The sequence below is a fragment of the Rhipicephalus sanguineus genome, chromosome 1 (genome assembly GCF_013339695.2).
Source record: "Rhipicephalus sanguineus isolate Rsan-2018 chromosome 1, BIME_Rsan_1.4, whole genome shotgun sequence".
NCBI lineage: Eukaryota > Metazoa > Arthropoda > Arachnida > Ixodida > Ixodidae > Rhipicephalus > Rhipicephalus sanguineus.
In genome coordinates, this window is record NC_051176.1 from 206,550,385 (window position 1) to 206,577,858 (window position 27,474).

Sequence of the window (27,474 nt, forward strand, 5' to 3'; positions counted from 1 at the left end):
GCATGCTACTGTCATCCCTGCTTTGTTCCTTTTTTTATTACTTGAAGAAGAGAACTGGATACTTGGACTTCTTCAGTGTGTGACTTCATAGCTTGTTCATTGAAGTTTTTAAATGTTGCATGCTTAAGTACTGGCTACGAGTTTTTAGCTTAATATGGCATGTTTGGTATTGGGATTTTTGTCCAAATTATAGCGTTGTTATTGTTCACACCATATAGTTCTGACACTAATATGGTAGTGAATATGTAGCCTTAGTGTAAAGTGTTACTCGACACAAAGGCTCTGGAAGTCATAATGTAGGGTAATGCAATCCTAAGGAGGTACTAATTTTAATTGTAAAAATGTTTACCTACATTTTGGCTGAACAAAACCATGATATTAGAAAGAAAGGTACCTGGTAAAAATTTGCTACTTATCCTGTAATCCTCCTTTTCCATTTTCCTGCGCTGCCCTCTGACATTTTGGTAGGGGCCGGGACAGCAGGTATTGTCAGAACAAAAGCCTCCAAGATGAAGGGGCGTTTTGTGACTTTTCCACAAGGGGAGGGCGCATGCACCGTGGCATCATGGAAGAGGCGGATTGCAAAAGTGGCTTTTAAAATATGCAATTTGGGAGATTCACAAGGCTCTTTGTTCATAAGTTGGGTTTGCACATGACCAGTTCCTTGGCAGTTGACCTTTTGGCTATAGTGTATGTGTGTGCCACAATTGTATGTGCCTCAGGGGAAGTTGTGATGGCGACTTTTGAAGCCAGTTTTTAGAATTGAAAGACAAGGGCGCTAGTGGTGACGGAACTTTACCCCTGAAATCAACCATATTTGATGAGTTCAGTTGCTGTATTTTAAGTGGAAGGATTATATGAAGTTTCTTTGCATTGGAAGCCTGGAGAGGACACTCACAGAGCTGACTCATCAAGCTTTGAGGCTTGTCAACACTTTAGTTCAATGGCTGCAAAGGAAATTTAAGAGGAGTTGCTCACGAAATATGATCAAGATGTTCCATGACTATCATGTTCATATGTAAAGACTGGTCAGCACACTTGTGTTGGCCACATAGAACCAGACCCTAAACACAAACAGCCTTGTGAATCTGGGGCCTGCATAATGTAAACTTTCTACCAGAAAAACTTCCTTTTGAGAGCATATAATTTCTGCACCCGTGCATTATCAGACTAATCAATATCTCTGGCTTTCAGTCTTCAGACATTCCTGTATAATGTGTTTACATCTAAGGTTCTTGCAGCGGCATTAACTAGTTCTTTGTCTGACAGTTGATAACTTTATTTGTACTAGTCTTCCAATTTCCATCTGACTGGTGCACAGTTGTTACTCATAGTGGAAGTGGCTGAATAATCTTTGCAGTATTGTTAAATATTAGCGTTAGTTTCATTTAAAGCAGACACAGGCTTCAAACGCTTTGCTTACAGAAGCTTGCTTGAAAATAGTACTTGTTAAAGGTGTGAAATCTTTGTGTTGTAGTGATTTTAATTATTCTGTAGTAATGTGTACACACAAATAGAAGTTCACTAAAATTGTTTTGTGTCTCAGCTTTTAATTTAAAGGGTGGAACTCTGCTTCAGATATCAATATGCAACTTAAAAGGTCATAAATATTACCTTCAAGGAAGTCGATTTTTTTTTTTTTAGGTGGTGACCGCTATTGAGGGCATGTCAGGATAGAGTAAATGTGGTATTTCATAGGTGCCAAAGTGTGTGAAGCGGACACTATACAATTTTAACCCTGCACGTTTTCAGCTTGAGGCAGGTTCTACTTTATTCAAATAGCTGTTCAGCAGAAAAGGCCGACATGTCTCTTGTACAAAACTTGTCTTATAGCAGAGTAGAACTTTAGAAGGCAGTGGCATTTCCTCCTCAAAAACATGAATATAGGAGCCTTCACCAGTGGGCGCGCACTCTAGACTGACGTCATGAGCCAGACGACCGCGGACTCCGCCGTCCGGCTCATGAGTGGGTCTATTTCTTTAGTCGAGGAGGGCAATCGGTGGTCGCGCCTCAGTCATCTGGGCGGGGCCTCTGCTGCCTTCTTCAGTTGTATCAGCATTAAAGGACACTGGTTGTATCCTTCCACAACATGATCAGAATTATCAGACTGCTTCAGTTTCTGTGCGCACATTTTTTGTGTGATGCTATTTTCGGGATTCTTGGTGGTGAAAAAGTAGATGAGAACACGTTTTGTGTTTTGTATGTGACTGCTCTCAAGTGTAGTTTTCACAAATTATGTACTACAAGGAAGATGGGTGCAAAAAGCAGCTTGCTGGGAGAGTGTGGGTAGCCACTAAGCATGTAAAATCGATGTTGTCTTTGAGGCTTTATTCAAGACTTGGAAAAGTTACAACTCATGACTAGAGGCCGGATTCTTAGGCATTAAAACGCTTGTTTTAGGCGACAAAAATAGGCAGGCAAAACATCGTTTAGACTTCCAAAATAGTAAATATAGGCACAATAAATTTTCACATAAATGCAAATAATTTCAAACGAAGACGTGCGCGACCTCTATCTGCGACAGAAAACAACGGTTGAACACAGCCGTACAGTGCGTTGTCCCGCACGGTTCGCAGATCATGGTCTCTCCCGTGTTCTGCACGGTGAGTCAAGTGCCCACTGTCGAATCAACAACGCACGCACGAACATACATAAAGTATGGTTTCACCCCCCACCCTTTCCGAAAAAGCTTCTGGCTACGCTACTGCAGTGACACCTTACAAAGTAAATTACAAACATAACAAAAGCCCGTGCACATCACATTCTTCTTTCTTTTTTTTGCTCTTCACTCTCCTCTCCGCTGACGACTCTCCGCGGTCTCGCATTCGCCAACCGCCCGCGCCATGTGAGTGCGGCGGCGAATGCTCGCCGGCGTGTCCCACTTCAGTGCTGCTACCGGTTGTTTTCCGGAAGTTGGCTGAACTAGAGGACTAGGTTGAACCCCAAACAGTTCTGAACAGTCAGTGTTGCCCAGTGACATGAATAACGGTCTCAAACTGCACTTGAAATAATAATAATATCTGGGGTTTAACGTCCCAAAACCACGACAGGATTATGAAAGACGCCGTAGTGGAGGGCTCCGGAAATTTCGACCACCTGGGGTTCTTTAACGTGCACCTAAATCTAAGTACACGGGCCTCAAGCATTTCCGCCTCCATCGAAAATGCGGCCGCCGCGGCCGGGATTCGATCCCGCGACCTTCGGGTCAGCAGTCGAGTACCATAACCACTAGACCACTGTGGCGGGTTGCACTTGAAAGCGAAACTTGAGGATCAATTAACAGTGTTCGTATATGCGCCAATTTTGAAAATAGGCATTTGTGAGCAGTTAGGCACAAACGCCAAAAATGAGCAAATATAGGCACTATAAAACACTATAAAAGCCCTTCTTAACCTCTAATTCATGCTCATATATCAAAGTGGCGCGATAGGAACGCAAGGAACAAAATAGGCATTTGCCTAAAATCCGGTCTCTAGTCATGACCTTCCCTTAAACGGTAGATATTTACCTCACCGGTATAGGTCCAACAGCTGTGCGAGCAGCACATATAACTGGTGCTAGATTTATTGATATTTGGGAACGTTTAAGTGCTGCACTTTTTGCAGTTACACTTTCAAGCTACTTAAACTCAGTGAGTTTGAGCATATGTGTCAAGTTTGAGCATATGGGACAAGATTTGATGTTTTTCCTTTGCACTACTACTTTTATCTTGCCCACGAAGCATTGTAAGAGATATAGGGAGCGTACTGAGCGAAGCGTTTTGCACCCCCCTTTCGTTGTGTGTTGCAGTCGCTCATAACTGTTAGAATGGCATGGAGGCGCTTATGCACCACGCTTGTTTTACACGAGTGTTGAACTGTGCTTGTAGGCTTTTGGCAGCTGCCGCGTTCGCTGACTGCATGCTGGCGAACAACGAGGACACCGACAGCGTGGTGTGCTGGGCATTAACTAACCATTTTCATTCCATGGCGTGTTTCTAGAGCGCGACGCAGCAGTGGCCGAGTCGTCCCATGCGCCATCGGCGGCTGCCGACCCGGCGACGTCGGCAGGGCGCAGCGCGGGGGGTCGGGAGCGCTCACCACTTCTCGAGGCTTCTCCACCTGAAGAGACCGCCTACTCTCCTGCGCAAGACATATCGCCTGCTCAAGAGTATCCGGAGTACTTGACACCAGATATGCAAGTGCGCGTCGGTGTGTCACCGACTGAGGCACAGCCAGCCAAAGAGAAGCCAGTCCGGTACTCTGAGTCGTCGGTGGAGTCGTCTTCTGAAGTAGGATCGCCGTGTCCGCCAAGCCAAGGAGGAACCGCTATGGCTTTTGAGAATGTCGCCTTTGCCGGTGAAGATGTTATCGACGCCACTTCATCGCCGGTGGAAGAATCGTCGAGCCCGACGGGCAGCCGGAGTCCGTACGAAGTTGTTCGTGACGCACCTACCGAGGAAACTGCGGAAGCTGCACTTTTAAAAGCAGAGAAGAGCCTGCATCATGTCGTGCAAGAAGTCCGCCCTCGTCCGCAGTCGCTGGTGGCTGAAGAATGCAGCGAACAAATAGAGCAGCAGGTTAAGCCCACCATCTTCAATGAAGCGTTTGATCATTCACCCAAAGAAATTGCCCCAGAGAAAAAGGAATTGTCAGAGGGGCTTCTTGGTGTTGGTCTTCTCACAGTGTCGGACATGACTGCCCGAACACCTGAATCGCGCCGTGGGGACAGTGACGAAGACGAAGAAGAATGGGCCGATCATGTGATGTCGAAGATTCGGGGCCGACCGATACCACCTACTCCTCCGGCCTCTCCACGAGCTGTGCAGAGTGTTGAAGTACACGATGAAAAGGTCACTTGGGAAGCATCTGCTGCAGAACAGGAGGAAGTACACATAAACTTAGTCTCTGACATGACAGCTAACGAAGAAACTGTAGTAAAGATTGACGAAAGTGCTGCCATAGACGATGATAGCACATCACAGCCACAACTCCAAGAAGTGATACGTTCTACTGATGGCAAGCGACCTCAATTGGAGCATATTCCTTCTGAAATATCAGACGAGGATCTCGTGGAAAGAGAGCAGTCCCCAACGCATATCACGGCAACATGTCGAGGAGACAGGAAAGACTCATCCTCTGACCGCAATTCATCCCCAGATAGCGATGGTCCTAAGGCATGTGGATCACACCGTCGGTCAGCCTCTGGAGTTGGTGCTATTGTTCTTGAAAGTGGTGAGACTCAGAAAGGCGATAGTAGTGACAAATACTCACAAGAGAGTAGGGACCAAGGCGCCCAGGAACTTGAAGACAAGATCACTGAAGAACCTGAATGTGACATGTTTGTGATAGAAGAGGAGGCTCTCGTGGAGTCTAGCAGAACTGGTCTTTCGTACGATGACGGAAATGAAACAGGTACGCGCGCTGCTGGAACACTTTCTCCAGACTTGGACTCGCCACCGAAGAAGAAAGACGGGGACGATGGATCAAGCAGTGGAAAACTAGACGCCGCCTCTCCTGTCGTGCTAAGGTCCAAATCCAAGAGAACAGAGAAGAAAAGTGAAAAAAGGTCGTCGCGGGACATGGACACTGGTCATTCCGGGTCTGAAACTGACCACAGCCACTATTATTCTTTTGAAATGACGTCAGATTCTGGTAAAACACCTGGCGCTAGTCGACCAACGTCGTCCGAGTTTGATGTAAACATACTAAGTGGGCAAGCCTCCTCAGAGTACGAGACGTGTGCAACATCGCAAGACGGCGAAGTGTCTGGATCTTACGCTACCGCAGCAGCATCATCTCACGACACATCCTTCGCGACGGCGCGTTCGTCTTTGAGTGGGAGTTCGCGTGGCTCTGCTTATTCCGTCGACTCCGAGAGCTCTGGACATCTAGGAAGCATGGAGGTTTCCGAAGCAAGCGAAACTATTGTTGCATCTGCGCATGAAGAATTCGATTCTGACAATGAATCGGAACGATCAAAATCTGTCCTTCGGGAACCTTACGATGGAGAAATACCTGAATCGGTGATCCGCGGCGGAGTGGAGCATCCGTTCTTGCCTAGCTGGCAGCCAGTTGCTAAAGAGGCAGCTCCAAAGCTCCATGCGCCTGTCGGTGCCCGACCATCGTCTTCTGAAGCTGCCTTAAGCCAAGTTCACAGTGCAGTACCAGCAGAACCAGGGCGTAGCTGCACTGGATGGCCGTCTGCCAGCTCGTCCAATGCTCCAGGCGACACCAGTAGAAGTACGTCCAAGGCAGAAATTTTGAACGGAACGGGTTCCTCAGCATCGCTTGACGGACAGCGTAGGCTTCGTCATAATGATGACTATATGGCAAGCAGCCACGAAGAAGAACAACTCTCAGTGTCGGAAAGCTCGGCCACGCAGAGCGAGCACACGTGGCAGACTAGCGTAGAGACCATGGTAGATGCGGTGGAGGCGCAGCGCCTTTCTTGTGAGAGGGAACGTAATCACCGACAGTCAACAATTCAAAACTCTGTTTCATTGCCCTTTGACGATGTGGTGGCTGAAGGCGCAGAAGCTGACCGCAACACTGGCGATGATCGTGCCACTCCCCCGTTTCAGGAAGTAAACGGCCCTGTGGAAGTGGAATACATGCCAGAGTACGACGACCTTTCTGCTCGGACTCTGCGATCCGTTCTAGAGCAGAATGTTCCTGAAGGTCAAATGGAGGTGCAGGGTGCAGTCGCGACACCTGAAGCATCACACGATGAGGGCCTTGAAGTGTCTTCTAGCCGTGAGCTTGATGAACAGGAAGATAGCACGGAACTAAGGGAGGAAGGCTTCTATGCAGAAACGTTCCAGGGTGATCTGTCGTCTGAAGAAGTAGAAAGTGCGGCAGACGCAGGATTGCTGCAGGGTAGATCTGCCTGCTCCTCCAATGCATACTGTGATAAAGTGACCAGACACCTTGACTCAAGCGTGCGTTGTGAAGTAAAAAACATTTCTTTAACGGAACCTTTTGATCGTCCAGCCACACCAGAACCTGTAGACGAAGTAGATGGCGAAGATCACAAAGTTAACACCTCACAAAGGCACTTCAGTGATGACAATGGTGACATGTTCAGACATGTTTGCGCTGGGACACCGATGTGTAATGATAAAACAGAAATTAAGCAGGACTGCCCTGAAGACGATCGCTGCAACTTCTTGGCCGGCTCAGGAAGTTACTCAATCCAAGACCAGCCTCGTTCCGAAAGTGCGTCGTCTAGTCCTGGAAGGGATACAGCCGATGACGTCAAGCTGTACACTAGCAAATGTGAAGACTATATCCTCCAGATGCATCAGACTTACAAGTACGGTGTTGGTCTTTCAAATACATCGGATGGGAGCTCTTATCTTCCAGAGGAAGGTATGGATGTGGAAAACGTCAAACTGTTAGCCAGTCGACTGCAGGAAGGAAATGGAAGCCAACAGGACTTTCCATACGATTTATCCTACGAGCATGAATACGTCGGAGACGTCAGAGCAGAACACGGTGACCTATATACGCACCAAGAAGTAGAGGAGGAAGCATATGACGACGAGCGTACTCGCATGCGTGGTAGAAGGCGTCTTAGCCCAATATCAGATGAACGTGGTTCCACACCTGATTACGATACCCTTGGTGGACGCAAGACATTTGGGAAAGGTAGCGAAAAGGACGATGCCTCCACCTCCTCTTTGATGGAATTTGAGAGACTTGAAGCTGAGATGGCATCAGGCGCAAAATCATCGAGCGTCGGATCTAGTGATTCATTCAGTGGTCGTCAGCATCAAATCCGCAATGGTACAGGCAGCGAGCAAGACAGTGTATCTGTAAACTCGCTTACGGAATTTGAACGGCTTGAAAAGGAAATAGTCGAAGCTGAAGGTGTAGACACCCGGCTACGTGGAGAAGCTGTACCAAAACTTGATGAAATCGACGAGGGTCACGAAAGCCAAGCCTCTGACCCAGGGCACGAAACTACTGTGTACGATGAGAATGGCATAACTTTATTGCGAGAAGCAGCTGCAGACAGTGGTGTTAAGGATGAATATGATGGAAAGGGTGATGACACGCATTTGGAGGAAATTCTAACGTCAAACGAGCAAGAAGTTGCTTTGTCCAGAACAGAAAGACACTTTTTAACTACACGGACTGAAAGCGGCCACTCGGTTGACAGCGTTGATAGACAAAGCTCTGCGTCTACTGCAACGCAGTTTGACGCCGACTCCTTGCGGGACAGGGAAATTGACGATTCTGAATCGAATTTCGGCCCTGATACTCCTGGTTGGACACAAAAAGAGTGCACTGACTTGGACTCGTTGCACGATTCACTTCACGACTCCGAACGCTATGATTCGCTTCAGGAGGCTTTAAGTAAAGATAAGGATTCATTGCAACTAAGAGAACCATCTGCTGAGGCTGACTCCCTGCAGGATGATTGCAATGAACTGCAAGATTCCTTGTATGAAGCTCGTGACATTGAATGGGACTCAGTTCGAACCGAAGATGATCCTTCTCACAATTGGCACCAATTCTCAAGCCAGATTCGCACAACAGAACTATCGCCAACATTATCTCGACCTGCATCTTCGCCACTTGTTGTTCCAGTGGTTGTGGAACGTATTGACACGCTCACATGGGTTGACCAAGACCCGACAAAGGCTTTTATTGCGGATGAAGAGTCACTAGATCGACCTCAAGACCGTCCGCGAACTGACGCGCTTGTCTCAAGCACCGACTCCTTGGAGCCTAGTAGCTCTGCTAATACTCATGCGACGTACCAGTGTGATACTGATTCAATGATGTCTAGCCTCAATTCTGCCGAAGAATCGACCATGGTTTCCAGCACAGACACATTGGACCATGAAGCATTACATTTTGCCTCTTCAGGCAAGCCATTGCACCTTGAGAGCAGCCTGCAAATGGAAGGAGACATCACAGATGAACACTTGGATTATGCGACTACAGATCCTAGTCAAAATAAGCAAAGGCCGGCCGTAGGAGACAGATCAGCCGATGACATCGAGGAGCGCTTTCGGGAATGCTTGCTGCGTTCAGCCGCTTCACCAACAGATGAAGAGCAAGTCGAGGAGCGCCAAACGATTGATGAAAAAGGAAACTTAATCGTCACACGGACTGTGAAACGGCACGTAACATCGGAGCCGCGACTGCACGCGCAGACTTTTGCAGGTCCAGACGCTGAGCAGCGAAGCCGCGAGTTTGTCGCTTCGTTCTCTTCCATCGAACCGTCATCAGAAAAGGACGAATGTGAAGGTTTTGACGCGGCTGGTAACGCAGTCCGCGTGACGCAGCATGTGCTAGTGAGGCCCATAGTGAAGACTGTCACGTTCACAGGCCCAGACGCGCAGCTGCAGATGCGAGAGTACATGCGCAACCTGGCTGGCGGCCAACAGTCGTCGGCGGAGAACACACCAACGTCTGACTCCGGTGTTGGCGTCTGCTCATCGCTGGCCAGCCCTCCGCCCTTAGTGCCCGACCCCCCCGCAACAGCGCCCTCGTCTGCTTGCCCTGGGCTTCAACGCTTGTCAGGTAGATGGAGACGAGACGTCCCCTGTCCAATGACCTTGAGTTTGTAACCCCATCCACCTTCCTTTGACCCCCTTGCCCTTTTGAGTAGGCTGGCGGGAACTGCACTGGTGTTGATGAAGTGTGTGTGTGTGTGTGGGGGGCTTCTTGGCTTATTGTTTGAGCTCCTTCCCCGATAGATTGTGTTTGTTTGTCTATTTGTATATATTTATATATCTTTGCTCGTTTTGTTATGTTGGCATACATGTGCGTCAAAGAGAAAAAGGGACACTAGAGATTGGCGGTCAGTAGAGAATGGTCTCATATGCTTTGTTTTAATGATTGGCGCAGAATCCTAATCTGCACGTTTCATTCAGATTTTCCTCAAACGTTCAACTTATCGTGCTTAGTTTAATTAGAAATCGGCAAGTGCAGCTTGACTGCATCACGAGCTTCCCATTTAGTGCACCTTTTTCCTTAATGAATGATTGCTGTAGCCTGCAGTGATAGGGACGTTGCCCTCAGTTTTTTTTTCTCAGCATATTGTTTTATTGCCCAACCTATGCATTAATAAACAAGTGCTATGTGACCGGCATTTTTCTTTAAGGCGGGGACCATTGGATGGAAGCAGAGTCAGCTTTGGATGACTCTTCGCGACCAGTCACTGCTACTCGGTGAGGCACCCTTGTGCACCTGTGGAAATTATTTTTGTTTACTATATCGCCAGCAAAGATGAGACGAGCTGTCACAGTTCTAGCCATGCGATTTTTATTGTATGCCGTCTTGTTTTTAGGTGAATGTTAAAGAACCAGGTGGTCAAAATTAATCCGTAGTGCCATACTACGGCGTGCTTCACTATCATAACGTCCTTTTGGCACGTCAAACCTAAACATTCGTGAATTAATTATTATGTCTCGTTTTATCGTGATTGATTAATTTAAAAAGTCCCTTTCAACGTGCAAAAATAATAAACGTACTTTGAATGTTGCATGTCTCTCCTGGCCACAGTGACAGTGTTGTACGTGCACTTATGTGTGCACATATCTGGCGTGAAATGAGAGACTGATGGCATGCAGGCAGACTACCTCATTGTCTTTTCAATGGGCGTCATGTAGTTTAAAAATGTTCTTTTGGCATTGACTTGCATTGCTCTCAACATATGGCAGTGCACAAACTTTATTAGAGAGCTTTAGTATAGCGGAAAACAGCAAGGCAAGGATTTAGCGTTAGCGTTGCGTGCTCCAGACTGCGCATGCGCAGAACGTAAACGTAGCCCGAGCTCTTACGTACGTACGCTATTGCCGGAATAAAGCGTTCAGCGCTATAACGCACGCAAGGGATTCCGTACGTCGGGTAAGATGGTGGCGCCTGTTGAAGCGAGACTTGTCTACCCCGAATCTTTCGAGTTGTCGGCATGCGCCATCAAATTTCGAGGCTATAACAAGCCTGTTGTGGGTTTCCTCTGTATGCAAGGACATTCCACACGAAGCGTCGGACACAGCAAACGTTTAGAATATATTTTAATTCACTTCCAAAGTGTACCTAAATGCCCATTCTCCCGATCGAAACCCATCGCTAGCGCGCCAACACTGACGTAGATCTGTAGGATGGGCAACGAAAGTTGTAGTGACGTCACACCAAATCTGCTGTAGTAACGTGAGTGACCTCCGGACCTCCGCCACTTCCGCAACGTACTTACCGGCTGTAGTGAACTAGAATATATTCTAGTTCACTATAGTACCGGCAAAGCATCGGTTGCTACATCACTCGCCGAGTTTCGATCGCTTCCTGGCTAAGTGCGTCACAGCCTTGTGTGGTCACGTGACCACGCCTCCTACACTTCTACGTCACTGCCCAACCTCGGCGCCCAGAAACCGAAACCGAAAGTTGTTCACACCAAAAGGCGATATTAAATTATTTAGCGAGAATACGTGAATCTTGGTGCGTGCATCATGCTTCCTTGAGCTATAGGAAACGCTTACAGCAAAGAACGCGCAAGCCACAAATTTGGTGGCACCACCCCTTTAAACTCATTCATTCGCAAATAATGGTCGTATTTGATTTAGATTTGAGTAGTTATGCTTCGCCAGCCGTTACTTACTGTCGATAAAACAGCTCCGTTTTCGAGGTACACTGTCGATTAGCGGTGCGGAAGGCTTAGCAAGGTTTGTTTACAAGGTGCGCTCATGTTTGCTGTAACTGTGCAGAGATGGCGACGCTGTCTTCACTCGTCTACACTCGTCTGTTTCCGAGATGCGGCCAATACGGCACACTAGATGGCGTCGTATGTCCTTACGTTCGAAGAGAGGCTGAGGAAAATGAAGAAGAGTAGATGGGCAGAGAAGGTTTTCAGGTATTTGTATAGAAAAAGCGTTGACACGCAGTGGAGAAAAAGAACTAGGAGGCTCACCAGTAAATATACGGCTAGCAGTGCGGGCGATATGGCAACAAGGAGCATTAAGCGGAAGGTCAGAGAGGCGGAGAGGACTTATTGGATGACAGCGATGGAAAAGAAGCCGGCTCTGAGTAACTACCGAAAGGGAAAAAATGAAATAAGGAGGGAAAGGTTTTATGATAATTAAGGGGAAGCGCTTTACTGTTTGGAGCAAGGTCGGGCTGCCTTAGAACGCGTAGTTATAAAGCGAGATTCAGTAACGAAGAAGAACAATGTACATGCTGCGGGAAACGATGGAACATGTACTGATTGAATGTGGCGATATTCACCCAGGTATACGTGTGGGCACGAGTCTACATGAAGCCTTGGGCTTTAGGGACAACAATGGAAAGCTGAACAGGCCGCGATAGAAATAAGTAAGAGACGGTCAGAGTATTGGTGGCAGAAAAGTAGAGATAAAGTACAAAAATAAATAATGGTGAAAAAAATAAGGTCATTCTGCCTTAAGAGGCAGAGAGATAGACTGTGAGTTTATATTTTTTTTTGGTATAATAACATAGATTTAATCAATGTAGATAAGGTATCAGGCCAGCATGAAACAAGGAAGTTTTTTTCTTTTTTCTTCGAGCATGGTGGCAGACATGTCACCGCCCCGTTATAAAGGGGACGCTCATAGCATCCATCCATCCATTAGCGTTAGCGGGAATGCCTTCCGCTCTACTAAAACTCCCTGTTGATAAAATATTCCGACAATTTCTTCTACCAAAGCACAAAGCAAAAAAGGCAAAAAATACGATTTTTTAAGCAACTATACGGAATCGGGGAAATGCAACCGTCTTCGCATTACCACGACTCAGTACACTCGGCGATGTGCATATGCGCCACCTCATACTTGTTAAGTAATGGCCGTGCAACACCTTTCCAAGTTTTCGTAGAATGACCGTATAACTTGACACTTTTGCCTCAAGAATTTCCTGTCGCTTTTCCTTTTTTTTTTAATCCGCCAAGTGTAAACTGAAATGTCGCATAAGCCGTGTGCTTTCTCTTTCTTTTCGTCGTCACGAGCGCTGGAGGCTGGGGGCAGGGTAACTGGGTGATTGCAAGGGGGCGATGCGCCGCTTAAAGGTTACGTCGCCGCACGTGATTGCCTTGAGCGTTTTTAACAGCGAAGCTGTTCTAGATCGGCGTGAAATATGTGGTCGTGCCGGAAAACTGTCATCATCATGAACTGGTATGTGCCACAGAATTTAAACAAATCCCACTACTCACCGTTACGGCGTGGCCTGTAATGACCCTGATGAGTGAGAGAACGAGTACAGAGAGAGAAACAGAGAGACAGAATTAAAGAGAGAAAAATTCTTGCCGAAAGAAAATATTCATGAGGCTGAATTCGAACCCGCGTACCCTCGATCTGAAGGCGAGCGTCTTAACCACTCGGCTATCCAGGCACGTTAGCAGAGCATAGCATAGCCTTGTGTAGTTTAGTGCAGCAAGGGGTTGGGAAAGATGTGAGCGTGAGGAGGAGAGATGTAATGGTGAGGAGGAGGAAAAGGAGGAGGGGAAGAGTAAAGCGTAGCACAGAAAGAATGAGAAAGAGGAAAATAGAGAGAAAGAAATTCAGAAAAAAAAGAGGGAGAAAGAAATGGAGAGAGAGAAAAAAGGTAGAGAGAAAGAGGAAGCAAGCATCGCGTCGTCTAGCTACCAGATACCGCACCACCTGGCCAAGCCGCGCATGCGCAGTAGCTAAGCCACGCCCACCGACGGAGACATCGCGCGCAACCTCTATAGGGGTATTCAGACGGGGGAGAAATGCTCGGGGGAGACGAGGGGATTGCGGATCACGTGACCGCGACGTCACGAATTAGCGAGTGGGCGTGACCCCCCCGCGCCTCCTCAGGGGAGACGGGGACCTTTTCCCCGAAAGGACAAACAATCCCCCGGCGGTGGGGGTTATAGCGAAATTTCGAGCTCTTGTTTAGCCACATTGTTGCACTTGCTCCTGCCAAGAGCGGCAGCGGGTGTACAGTCTGCAGCTACATGGTCGTCCGCAGCTCGTCGTCAGCAGCTCGTCAAACGGGTGGTGCAAGCCACCAGAGTAGTCTAGTAACACTGGTCTCCCCCTCCGTTCGCCTCGTCCGTGTGAGTGGGGGGCATTTGTGGAGACTTCTCCTCGCGAGCTGACGTGACTAGGCTCCGCCTTTATCCCCCGAGCATTTCTCCCCCGTCCGAATACTCTTTATAGTGCATATCCTCCGCTCAATAGTGCATAGCCTGGCTGCGCCTGATCGTGTCCAGAGAGTCATGGGGCGTCTAAGAAAGTGCGCACTCCCGAGGAGGAAGCCGCGCATCTCGAAGCTAAACGTGTCGGTCGGCGGGGAGTACGAGCGGCGACGGGCCCGTGCTTCGCTGTGCCAAGCTTTGCGCGACTTAGTGCAAACTGCCTGCATTTTTTCTTTACTACTTCTGGTTGAAGGAGGGGGAATAAATTTGATTGTAGAGAAAGGGGAGTGGTGGGAACCGGGGTTAAGCGGATCGGTGACCTCCAGCTGGCCGCAACCTTCGCCACCCAGTCCGGCTAAAGTCCCTAGATTAAAAAAAAAATTTAGGGACTTTAAGTCCGCCAGGCCTACTTTTGTTTAGTGCCGCCACCCACGGCATTAAAGCCCCTCAAACTTCGTAAAGTCGAGACCCTCGACCTCCTACCTCCACCTTCGTTTCTCCCCGGTCCTCATCCGTGTCGTTCTCCCTCCTAGACAGTGGCGCCGCCTACCGTGGTCCAGTGTCGCAACCTTTCGCAGAGAGAATCCACGCATAGCCAGGGGGTGCGCTTGAACCATTTGTGCTTTCGGTCTAGCTGAAAACATCTTTATTTACCGCACATAGTTTCTAACTGGCAGGTTACAAAAGTTCATAAACTGCACTTTTCTGCTGTCTTTATAGACGATTTTCCGGAGCTGGTTTGTTCAATCAAAATTAGATGGCGCCACCGCACCGTGGCCGTCTCCATGGCCATACCCCTGCCGTGGCCTTTGGCAGCGCTGCTCAGTAAGTCTCCATCAGCGTCAGCGCCGGAAAAGTAAACATGGTGGCACCTGTGGATGCAGTTTCCTTCCGCCTCGAATTTATCACGTAATCGTCCTGCGCTGCGTGGCCCGTAAGTTCGATACCCACGCATTTATTTGCTTTATATTCGCGTCCGGAAGCTTCGAGAGTAATGTATACTCGTCGGTATTTTGCAGTGTTTCCACTATTCATTCTCATAATGTCGGAGACAAGGCTTAGCAGGCGTGGCTAAATAAACACAGCTGATCGCAATAATAAAGACAAAGCATGCCTGACGCTAGAGAGTTTTAGTTTAGCGCGCGCAAACCTGTACGTACGCAACGGCCTGCGCGCTGCGTACGTTAGAGTTGAGGCTGTCTCCTACATTTTTAGTTTACCGTACGTAACAACCGAAACGTGGACTGCGTCTAGGCGTCAGCGCCTTCGTCTCGGCGTGTTTTTCTGCGCCATCTAGTGGCTAAAAAATAAACTACAATATCCGATCATAGTTGACACAAGTCAAGGCACGAGACGAGGCAAGATTTTACGATGGCGCAAATTTTATTGAGGTGATCTGTGGTGAGCGGTGACGGTTCGTACGACTTCTACAAGGCGAGCAGCAGCGAGGGAGGAAAAAAGCCTTCCAGCATCCTTTCGAATCAGCGCCTTTTGGCCACTATTTCATAGGAAGAGATAGACGATTTGATGCTCACAAACCGAGAGCGGTGACTTTTGAAGGGCGACTGCAGTCTCGACGACATCGAATATCTCCTACATCTTTGCAGCGATCACTGTCCACTGCACTGGGTCTGCGAACGGATTCAAGCTACTCACGTAGGCAAGGAGCTCCAAATCGAGGGCATTTCCGAAATGGACGCGGGATTTATTCGCTGCCATGACCGCCGTGCCGCTTTTGCTGCTGTCGGACGCAGCCATTTTGCTTGTCTCGACCGGTCGAGATCTCGCGAGAGAAGCGCCCGTAAGGTACGCAACGGCCGTAGCGGGCGCAACGTAAGCGCCGAGATCTAGCGTGCGCATCTCTTGCGCGCGCAAACGCACGCATCTCTCTTAGGTTCAGCGCATGCGCAGTCTTGCTCTCTCTCACCCGTTGCGTGCGCAAGGCCGTTGCGCGCGCTAAACTAAAACTCTCTGCTTTTTCTCCAGCGTGAGCTGACACAAAGCGATGGCCGATTTTGCCATTTATTTATTGATGTGATGACAGTGGGCGAGTAGCAAGCGCGAGTTGGGATCGAAGCGGGCTGTCGCGTCTGCATGGGTGCTGCCATGTTGGCTTGTAACCCCAGCTACTGGCGGTTGCTATTACAACAAATAAAGGCATACACCATAAATACAAAGTAGATTAAACATATCGCTTATCGTTGTGGCGTGGTACGTACCAAACAAACGCAAATGTCTCAACGTTTTCAACTTTGAGGCGATTACATGTAGAACTATGTTTTGCTGCGCAAGCATGTGACTTGCTTACACCCTGCTGCAACCAGCTCGTGTGTTACGGCCACGGCCGCTTTGCTGGGCCGTTGCGTTGGCTGGGGCAAATGGCTGGGGGAAGGCCAGTTTCGATCACGTGATCAAACATGGCAGCGCCCGTGCGCCGCTGCGGAAAATCGTCTATAAATATTCCGCAAAGAAAGTGTCTACACGAGCGCAATGCTGGCCCATCACAAGTCCGGAAGTCTCGTCTACACTGCAATTTAGTGCACAGCTTTTGTGAAGGCTTATATCACCAGGTCTTGTTGCGAATTGTTGTAGACATGCACGTCTGAGATTGAACGCTAACCTCCCGATCTACAACAAGCCTCCTGAAAGCTATAGATAATCCGCGTCGTTCTTGCCAGGTGAATTCGCCGGGCAAGAACGACGCGGATTATAACTTATGGCCAGGCCCGTAGCCAGGAATTTATTTCAGGAGAGGCCCACTTGCTGAAGGGCTTGGCTCAGGCCCGTAGCCAGGGGGGGGGGCGCCCCCCCCCGAAATTTTGGTGAAGTATGTGTTTTTACCAAAAATAAATAATAAAAATAGGTGTTTTTCTCAAAAAGTCAAGGTTTTCATCAAGTGGCTCCCCCCCCCCCCCGAAAAAAAATTCCTGGCTACGGGCCTGCTTTGGCTGTTTCAGAAAAAGACATATTTTTATTTTTTTTTTGGTAAAACACCCCTCTCCATCAGAATTTCGGGGGGGTTGGGGGGGCTAGGATACCCCCCCGCCTCCTTGCTACGGGCCTGGTTATGGCGCACGAACTATATAGCGTACAAACTATATACTTGAATGAACGGGCGAGTGAACGACTAAACATGCGTGCAACCATAACGAGCGGGTGACTGCACGCATTTTCTTTGCGGGAGCTCCGCTGCCGCATCTGAACCTTCACGCGAAATAGCACGTACGTCTCCAAAGCCTATAACGTTGTCTGGCGACGCATGCGACGCGTAACTCTCGTGGGTACGCACACTTGAATCCACCGCCTGACCGCCAACGACAAAGGGGCTAAAAGAGCTGTTCGCTGTGGAAAACGAGTACGGAACAAAAACAGGCACTAAGTTGCAATACTAAGGCGATATTTCGCGCTCGTGCACTATGGTTTATCAAAATAACTATGCTGTATTTTTAAAGTTCCTTAATCAAATTTTTGCGCCTGTCCTCGGGTGCCCGTGAATTATATAGTCAGTCGACATGCATAATGCAGGTGCACAAACTAACCGTGAATTCGAGTCGATTGGCTCGCATAACGTAAAGCGCACAAAAATTGACCACGTATTGTTGATCACTGAAGCCATAGGCGTGCGCAGGGTTCCTCATTAGGGGGGCGAAGGTTCATCGCAGCGCCTCCCCCCGCCACCCTACTAAGTCCATGTATGGGGCAGATTTTGCGCCCCCCCCCCCCTCCTAGATGATTAGGGGGGCGGCCGCCGCCCCTGTGCGCACGCCTATGACTGAAGCTGACCACTGAAGCTGTCAAGAGTAATGGCGATGTGCTCAATGAGCTGCGGTATATCTACGATGTTATAGCGCGCAGCAAATTGCGCAAACATCGACACATACTTATAGTATCAGAAACTCGCAACTTAACTCGCATACTCACGCCGAAAATACCGATCTTTAGTTTTCCCTTCCAATTCGATGTATCCACTGGATATCCTACTGGATATCACACGATATCCTACGTTACTCGTCGCGCCTACTGGATATCGCAAAGATCTAAACGTTATATAGGCAATAAATGTTTTTACTGCTACTACTTTCTGCCCTCGCTAAATTTGTTTCGCCATCTGAAAGTTCAGCAACGACGTCTACATGCGGTACATGTGCTCCGCGCCAACGATCGAGCTCGGCTGTAAACAAACGAATCCTGCGCGCAGTCCCACGTGACGCCATTAGGCCAATAGCGACGCGGCGTCGGCCTCGGAGGAAGAGGTGGAACGAGAAAAAAAGAGGAGTCTTCGCCGGTGCGGCGTTCTTCAAAGCGTGGCGCTACTTTACGAAGTTTCAGGGCCTACGCGGCAGCGCCATGCGGAGACGCCCCATGGGCGACCGGGGTAACTGTACGGCGCGGCACGGGGCCTCCGAGGCACTCCGCTCGCGCTTTCCCGCTTGCTTTGCAGTTGGGACGACATGCTAAGGAGAAAACAAACAATTTTTTTTTCTCGCAAAATTGGAAACGCCTTATTGTATGCATTGCAATTGTTTCTCGCACTTGTTCACGGGAGTCGCAACTAGAGATGGGCAACGTTTTCTGGCTGTGTTCAAAAAGTGTTGCAGGGCCCCTTTAAGAAAACAGAACTCGAAACCGTGCTTGATTGCTGAAATTGTTATGCTGTTGCGGCGTGGAAAAATGCGGCTATGAGCCGTCTCCCATGCGCACGGCGTAGCGCTGTGACACTTTTTAAGGAGTAGCTCTACGAAGCACTTATTGGCCCCCGCATGATGAAATTGCGGAACATAGCCGTGAAATAGTAGTTGGAATCATAGGCGTGCGCAGGGTTCCCCTCCAGGGGGGGGGGGGGTCGAAGGTTCATCGCAGCGCCCCCCTAAGGTCAATGTATGGGGCAGACTTTGTGCCCCCCCTTTGTGCCTCGCCCCCCCCCCCCTGCGCACGCCTGTGGTTGGAACGCTTGGAATGAAAGCGTGATAATGTTGGTTCGGTCTCCAGTCGGTTATGTTCTACGTCCCTGTGGCGCGGATGCTGTCGGGTCAGTATCTCGCCGGATATACTTGTTGGGGTATGTGCGCCAAAAGGTGAGGCCATAGTGCCATCACGATATGTAATAAAGAGAAGCAAATAATCAATTATTGCGCGTCGAATGCAAGCTTCAGTAAATCAGCTTATAAGCCCTTTATGCTGAAGCAAAGTTTGAGATTGGGCTAGCTGGTAATCCATCTTCAACAACCGTCGCAGAACGGACAAGGGACAAGAAAGGGAACATAGACGTAGTTAGAAGACATCGCTTGTCTCTGTTCCCTTTCTTGTCCCTTGTCGGTTCGGCGCTGGTTGTTGAAGAAAAAAAAAAAACCTGTATGCTGACCGAAGTAATGCCAGGGAGCGCTCCTCTCTTCTGCGTAATTATAAGTTAAATCACCAATGAACATATAATGTCGGCTGTTATTGAATATATTTGGCAGCTTTAATTGATATGATATTTTTAGTATATGCCACTGTTGTGCCCACTATTGGCCAATCCTCCAGGATGGGTATGCAGAGAGAGAGAGAGAAAAAAAAACTTTTATTAGAAGCAGGATGCGTGATTTTCCGACGACGCGCCCAATCGTGATCACATGTACTGTACAGCTAAGGGTCAGACGTATTGATGTGGCACATGCTCTGCTTTTTGCAGCGTCATCACGACGCGCACTACGCGCACCGTGGGTCCCGACGGCCGAGAACAGCTGGTGACAACTACGACCGAGGAGGGGGCTGGTGGCGACGAGCCAGAGTTGCGCCTGCGCCGCAGCATGCAGGGGGTCCTGGATAGCTTCATGGCGGACCCATCTGCACCTCCACCGCATTCTGACGAGGAGTGAAGTCCCCGCCGGCGTGCCGCACATCTTCGCTCTCTGTAACCCCGTAGCACACATCGTACAGAAAGTCTTGTTTTGCACACGGGCCGCCGCTTCGCAGAATCGCGTTCCCCAGTATATCTCGTGGCCGACTCTTCTGCCGCATTTGGCCTAATGTGCTTTCTTCAGATGCGGAAAGAACGGACCGCTCGCCCCGATATATTCGCTTGTAGGCCGGTTCTCACTGCCTCCGGTAACGATGCTGTGGGACAGCGTCACGTTTACCTCTTCTCATCGCTTGTCGCGCTGTGACTCGACGACGTCTCACTATTGGCGTTTGACTCATCGGCACCAACTCAGTTACTGATTCAGTGTTTCGAACTCCCTGATGTCGGTATTCATGGACATTGTCGACGCTGTCATTTGGAGCCTCGCAGCGTCTTACGTTTGCTTGTTTGCGTCGCATTAGGAATGCGAAGCGCCGTCTCGAAGCAGTGCAGTATGCTAGGCGTCATCGTACTACGTGCACTTCATCGTTCTTTTCTCGCCGGGGTGGGGCGATCATGTTCTGTCGTTGTGGTGGTTTAGGTTTTCAGCACCAACATGCGCTTAGGGCTGTGACGTGCTTGACCCTTCGCGCTATTTTTTTGTTGTTCCTGGTGCGTCGTGTACGTAAAAGTTAGGGCGACTGGGCACCGTGCGCGACGTGGGTTGCCCACGTCTGGCTCTCATTATGTGCGAGCTCTGTCTGGTGCACGTGGCGACGCTAGCGCAGCGCTTTTAAGGCACAGAAACACAGTGCAGTCTGCGGCTTTTCATGGCCTTTACTTGTGGAGCGCCGCGTGCAGTTCACGCTTGAGCGATAGGGGATTTACCACACTGTTTATGTAATCTCACGTGCATGTTCTTGGCTTTCAATAAAACGCATTTTGGCTTACGTCGACGCTCCTTGTTTCAATCATTTTTTTTTTTTTTTTGCCTTGATCAGTTATGTTTGTGCGCCTTGAGCCCAATAGTTCGCTCTGCCGTCACTGACACGCAAGGGCGTCCTAGCATAGCAGCCAAGTGTCCCAGAAGGTATGTACACGGATGCAGGAACCTTCGACTCGTCGAGATATACGAATAGCAACTTCAACAGGCTTGGAAAAATTGAAGAATGGCCGCTGGTGTGTAGCTCCTTACTTTTCGAGGTCAATTTCGCAAGTATGGTAGCCACGCCAAATAGTCAAACTAGAGTAAGCATTAGACTGTACTTTCTCAAATATGTTTCATTATATTCGAAAAAATTCCACAGTAAAGCTCAAACTAATGCACTAAATATATCATAGTCAGCTACAACTATCTTTTGGAACCAGATTGCATGTCCACTCGCTGCAATTAAGAACAAAATTGGCCCTTACTGCAGGACAAACAGGTTTTACGACTCATTTCCACTACCGGCCACGGTATCTAGTGGTGATGGTGCTCGACTGTTGACCCGAAGGTCGCGGGATCGAATCCTGGCCATGGCGGCCGCATTTTCGATAGAGGCGAAAATGTTTGAGGCCCGTGTACTTAGATTTAGGTGCACGTTAAAGAACCCCAGGTGGTCGAAATTTCCGGAGTGCTCCACTACGGCGTCTCATAATCATATCGTGGTTTTGGGACGTTAAACCCCAATTATTATTATTATTATTATTATTATTATTATTATTATTATTATTATTATTATTATTATTATTATTATTATTATTATTATTATTATTAGTCAGAAAACATTCTGCAAAAGGGCTTCGCAGGCTGACACCAGTTTCAAGGAATGAGCTACCAATTTGTTCCTCTATTGTTCGTCGCACTCGTGGTCCAGCTGAAGTTGCACTGCTAAAGTGGTTTGTTTAAATAGTCTAAAAGGGTGACAAACTCCCACCTGTGAGTTACCAGATGGTATTTGCAATTACATAATTTAATCAACGTATGACAACACTAGCCGACATTATCAGTTATTTAGCAAACAATAGCCAACATTAGCCATCATTAGGCCATCACTAAATGACAGCCATCGAGGGCAAACGCTCGATCAAACAGTGCTAACCACTAGTATGCAAGTAAATAGTATGCAAGTAAATGCTGCAGACCAAGTCTTGGTAGTATGCGAGTAAGTGCAATAGGCCAGAGTACCTGTCACAGTTCACCGTTCTCACAATCGAGAAGATTGGGGGGGGGGGGGGGTACACTTTAATAAGCTTGCGCACATGGTACTGTAGTCACTTGAGGCAAATGTATTGTGCTTTCTTTTTGCACCAACTCTCTGACAAATACCAATTCAGCATTGCAATATCTCCAGGGTCAGTCCACTTGCGCTACGGGCGGAGGGACGCAGGACTTTCCGAATATTCAAGTTGCCCGAGAATGCTTACGCATTAAAAAATATATATATACATTTTAGCACAAGCCCAATAGCACCTTTTTTCAAACGTGCCAGTATCAAAACTATTTCTCTGTGGATCGTGCAGCTTATCGCAAGAAAGAAAAAGCCAGTCGGCCGATGCCGGCAGTGAGTTGCTGGCTTCTTTTTAATAAGCTGTACCTTGAGAACTTGCCGGTTTCAATGCTGTTAAATTATAATAGTTGCTGTGAAATGGCACTGTTTAAGTATCACCTGTGAAACTTCGTTCAGTTCTAATGACTAAATTCTGCGCAAGAAGTATTAGAAATGATGGAGATGACCTGCACTGTGGGAATAAATGTGACGCAAAAGCATTTTGCACTCATATCTAGCATTGTTCGCGTTTTTGCAGTCTAGCGAAATAGTGCAACGTACCCGCGTATGCCGAACAAGTACAATGCGAGCGTTGGTAAGACTACAATCACCAAACGGCGGCACGACAGAAGTAATGCATCGGCGGGGGCGTGGCGACCGATTTTTTCTCCTGGCCAAGATTACGACATAGGCCGACCGCAAAGATGATACAGTGTCACAGACCGTCAGATATCGCGAAGAAAGGGTGGCGAAAGTTGACTGATTGGTACCTAGCTTCTCAAAGCAATAGCTGTCACATGACGGTATTTGAAGATGATATCTTGACCTCTTCCCACCACGTCCTGCAACGGGTATGATGATTTCTGACCAAAAATGTGGGCCAAGCTCCAAGACAGTGCATCCTAACAGAGCGTCTTGGTAACTCACGTGAATTCAACTAAAGTATTTACTTGCGTCCGCCCTGGACTCGTTATAATGTTAGCTATCCACTGGTACAATGCCAATAGTCATTGTTTTCATTCCGTCTCAATCTAACGATTGAGTTGTCTGTCAGTTTTTCTTGCAGGTCGACCCAATTCACTTAAATGAGCTGACCGTCGCCGTGACATGCGCCGCTCGTCACTCACCTCCTGCGTGATCACAGCGGTGACTATGCTATCCGTGCGCGTTCACGTCAAGACCTATTCGCAGGGCCCTATCAGTGTGTGCTTTACACGCTTATAGAACGTTGATTGGGCGGTGGGCGGAGGTACCTCGAGGGTGCAAGGTTTGAATGTGACCTTTATTTCGACTTTTGCTTTCATACAATAAGGAATGAAGTCGAAGGCATGGGAAAGCCAGAAGGAACGCGCGGTGTGCTGTTCTTTCGAACTGGCATCGCCAACTGCGGGCATCGGTAACGATGCACTTCTAAAAGGCGTCACACGTTGACAATTTCGCGAGTAGGTGCCTCGCGAAGATGGCCAGCGTTTGTCTGCGCGTAAGGACGAGCTAGGAAAGAAATACAGATGGGTGGATTTGCTTGTTCGAACATGCACAGCCGTGCTGTTCGTGGCACTGCCACGCCCAGGGCAGTAACTAAAGGGGGGGGGGGGGGGGTTGAGGGGGTTGACACCCCCCGAACTTTTTTAATGCTTTAACTTTTCGGGTGACACTAAAATACTTGCACGCCTTCACAGCGACCACCAGTTGCCAAAGTTAGCTGTTGTACACACAAACACCACCCGAAAAAAATTCCTGGGTACGGCCCTGGCCACGCCCGTTCTACTGTTGTCCCTGCGCAATTCAGGATGCACAGTGCTGTGTTGCCTCCTGTAATGTAGCATCGCGTCAATAAAAAAAATGCAGTCTACATCATAACGTGCATTTCATTACGGCAAAGAGTAATTCAATAACTGTGAACGTCGCCGAGGAAAAGAGCAATCAAATATTTCCAAAACCGTAGAATATGTGATTGTAGTAATTAATTACATGTATATTGTTACAATTCCGCCCATCACGATGGATAGAGAGCTCGGGAAGGTCGACCGGTCACGAATGCGGTGCGTCGTTACATATCGTCTGAAATGTGCTAACCGTTACAGGGGAAGAACTTGCGAAAGTTAACCGATCACAAATGTGGTGAAATGTTATATTTTGTCTGAAAGTTCTAGCCGTCATAAGGGACAGACTTGCATTATGAAAGTAAAAAGTCCTGAGTGCATTGCCACACAGCTTCTCAAAGCGCTTGCCGTCTAAAAAAATAAAGAGATGGGAAAAATAGGCGATCTTGGAGGGCGGTGAAGTGTTACGTAGGTTCTCAAAGCGGCAAGTCTCGCAAGAATAGGACTGGGGAAACTTGGCCAATCCCGAAGGCGGTGCAGTGTTAAATAGCGTCTTAATGCGCTAGGTGTCGCGTGGGAAGGCCTGAGGAAACTTGGCCAATTCCGAAGGCGGTGCAGTGTCGCACAACGTCTCAAATCGCAAAGTGTCGCGAGAAAAGGACTTGTAAGTTGCCGAAGCTGGTACAGTATTGCCTAGTGTCTCAACGCACTTAGTGTCACGAGGAAATGACTGGGGAAAGTTGACGGATTCAAGTTGTGTTGGCGTGTTGAGTAACGTCTCAAAATACTATAGGTATCGTGAGGAAAGACCTATCATGCTGGCTGACCCTAAAAGCAGTGCAGTGTTACGCAGCGTTTGACATTGCTAATGCTCGCAAGGGAAGGAATGGACGGGGTAAAGCTGTCAGATCCTGAAGGTGCAGTGTTAGGCAGGCGTTGGCCGTGACAAGGGAAGGAATGACGAAAGGGCCAACACTGAAGGTGGTACAGTGTCACCTAGCGTCTCGACGCGTCGAGTCTCATGAGGAAAGAAAAAGTCACAGTTTCGCCGCAAGGGCGAAGCAATGAATGCGATAGCAAGAAACTAATGCAATACGAAGTGAGGCTCGCCGATGGATACTCTCAGTTTGAACAGCGCTCCTGTTGCAAAGGCGACCGAAGCAACAGCGAAGGAAACTAGCGTGCTTCAAGTGTCGAGCTGTGACACTTGATAGCTGGCGCTCATCTTCTGTTCGTTTAGCGGCGTCCCTTGAGCTCGAGTGACTTTCGTACGCTCCGTAACATGAGCGCGGACATCACGGTGAAAGCGTGAAACATCCCTCTTCCCCTCAGCACGAGAAAACCGCGCGAGCAGACAGCGGAAGGGCAAGGTTCTCCCTGCGCAAATATAAGAAAATGTGTCATAGCTCGACACTTTGAAGCGCACTGCTGAAACATAAAGCAGGACGCACGAAACGAACGAACAGGTACACACAGGACGAGCGCGAACTAATTGTCACTTTTGTTACTTATTTCTGTTTGAACAGCGCGCTCCTTTCGCAAACGCGGCCGCTGCAGCGAGCCAGAGAGGGAATATACGGCTCTGCAGCGAGCGAAGCGAAGCACCCCACCTGCCCCACCGGCCGCCCCTTCTTTCCTCGAGATAAACGCACGAAAGCGACCACGCACTGTAGAGCGAAGAGCAACGGCGATCGCAGGAGCGCCGCGCGCACGTCGCGCCATCTATGTAGCCACTAAGAAACCATGCTGAATTACATGGTGTATATAAATAGCGCGCCGTTAGCAGGCTGAAAGACGGCGCTGTCGTGGCCTAACGTCTAACGCGGCGGGCTGCAAATCGAGAGGTCGCCCGTTCGATTCCGCGCGTCGGGAAGAATTTCTGATTTATTTTTCTTTATGGCTTTTCTATATATATACATACTTATACATATACGGTGAATGACGGGGACGGACATTTTCTAGCCGAGACTGTCCATATAATTGCTATCGCAATAAAAGTCGGCAGATTCCATACGCGGTACAGTTCCATATAATGTATGAAAGGGCTGACCGTCGCAAGAAAATGACTTGGGTAAGTTTGCCGATCGCGAAGTTGGTGCAGTGTTACATTGCGTGTCGGCAGGCCAACCGCCACGTGGAAACAACTGTGGGAAAGTTGGCAAATCCTAAATGTGATGAAGTGTTGCATTGTGTTGGTACGTTCAAGCCGTTACACTGGAAATGGACTGGGCTGGTGGGTGGTGGCCAGTCTCCAAGATCGTGCATTGTTTCATGCAGCATCGAAATGCGCTTGCCGTCGCAAGAGAAGTACGGGGGAAATGTCGAAATGAAGGCGGTGCTGTGTCTCCTAAGGTCTCAAAGCGCTAGATGTCGTGAGGAAAGGAATGGGGCAGCGGCCGATCCCGGAGGTGGTTTGTTGCCGTCTCAAGCACTTAATGTCACGAGGCGGAACGGCTCTGTTTAGCCATACCCAAAACGGGCGTAGTGTTACAAAGTTTGTCAAAGTGTTAGCTGTGAAGAGGGAGCGACTGGGCCGATGAATATTGGTAGATCTCGAATGTGGTGCAGTGCTACGAAGCGTTTCCACAGTGTAGCAGTCGCAGGGTAATAACTGGAGAAAGTTAGCCGGTACCAAACGTGATGTAAGCTTACATGGTGTATCAAAGCTCTAGTCGTCGCAAGGGATCGCTAGGTGTCAATGATTGGGCTGGGGAAAATCGGCAGGTCCCGAAGGCTGTGCATATTTACATAGCGCGTCAAAGCGTCAGGGGTCACGAGGAGAGATGAAAGTTGGCGGAACCCGAAAGTTTTCAGATCGGAGTGTTGAAACTACGACTTGCAGCGCCGCACCAGTTTCGTGCATGGTCATGTAAATAGAAGCAGGAGGGACCAACTGAAGAAAGCAACGGGTGGATTAACACACGATTAGACATGTGGCGCCTACAAGACTGCCAGTAATAGCAGAGGTTGGATGAAATATGCTTATTTCTGCAACAACCTAGATATATACTGTATATGCTATATACCTTTGGGTAGCAGAGTTGCGCGTCCGCTTTCCAAACGCCACTAGCAATCGTGCATTGAGTGATGCTCGGGCCAACTTTTTTGCTTCCCGACACCGCCACTGCAGCTGACTGGATTGTCAGTAGTCATCGCCAGTCAAGTTCATTGCCGGTCGGCGACACGCAAGGCATGTCGCCTGCAAAAGCGGAGTGCGGCTTCGCCGAATAGCACTGGTTACTAGACAGGCAAGATGGCGGACTTACGCGCAATTCTGCTACCTAAAGGTAGTATGTAGAGTCGAGTGCGATTTGAATTTTATCGCGCGAGTGGCGACCTAGAACTACAACAGCGCCACGGCCCAGAATCCTCTTTCGAGGAAAGGGAAGTGTCAAGCAAGATTCACTCACTCTTTTTGCTGATCCTGAAGCTGCGATCACTCCCTGCTGAGGAAGGCGCATTTTCATTTTTG

General features: G+C 48.6%; 1 protein-coding gene across 33 annotated transcripts in view; it reads left to right on the forward strand.

Moving 5' to 3' along the window:
• LOC119406177 (ankyrin-2) overlaps positions 1 to 20,877 on the forward strand; it is a 345,579-nt gene extending 324,702 nt beyond the window's left edge. For 30 of the 33 annotated variants that reach the window (XM_049418902.1, XM_049418869.1, XM_049418918.1 and 27 more), the window contains 3 exons: positions 3,981 to 9,515; positions 10,099 to 10,165; positions 19,778 to 20,877. In XM_049418902.1, coding sequence (XP_049274859.1) covers positions 3,981 to 9,515; positions 10,099 to 10,165; positions 19,778 to 19,964 — 5,789 coding nt within the window. In that variant the 3' untranslated portion in view covers positions 19,965 to 20,877. The remainder of the gene's footprint in view (positions 1 to 3,980; positions 9,516 to 10,098; positions 10,166 to 19,777) is intronic. The other 3 variants (XM_049418931.1, XM_049418934.1, XM_049418935.1) reach the window with 2 other exon arrangements.
• Positions 20,878 to 27,474: the final 6,597 nt, after the last annotated feature.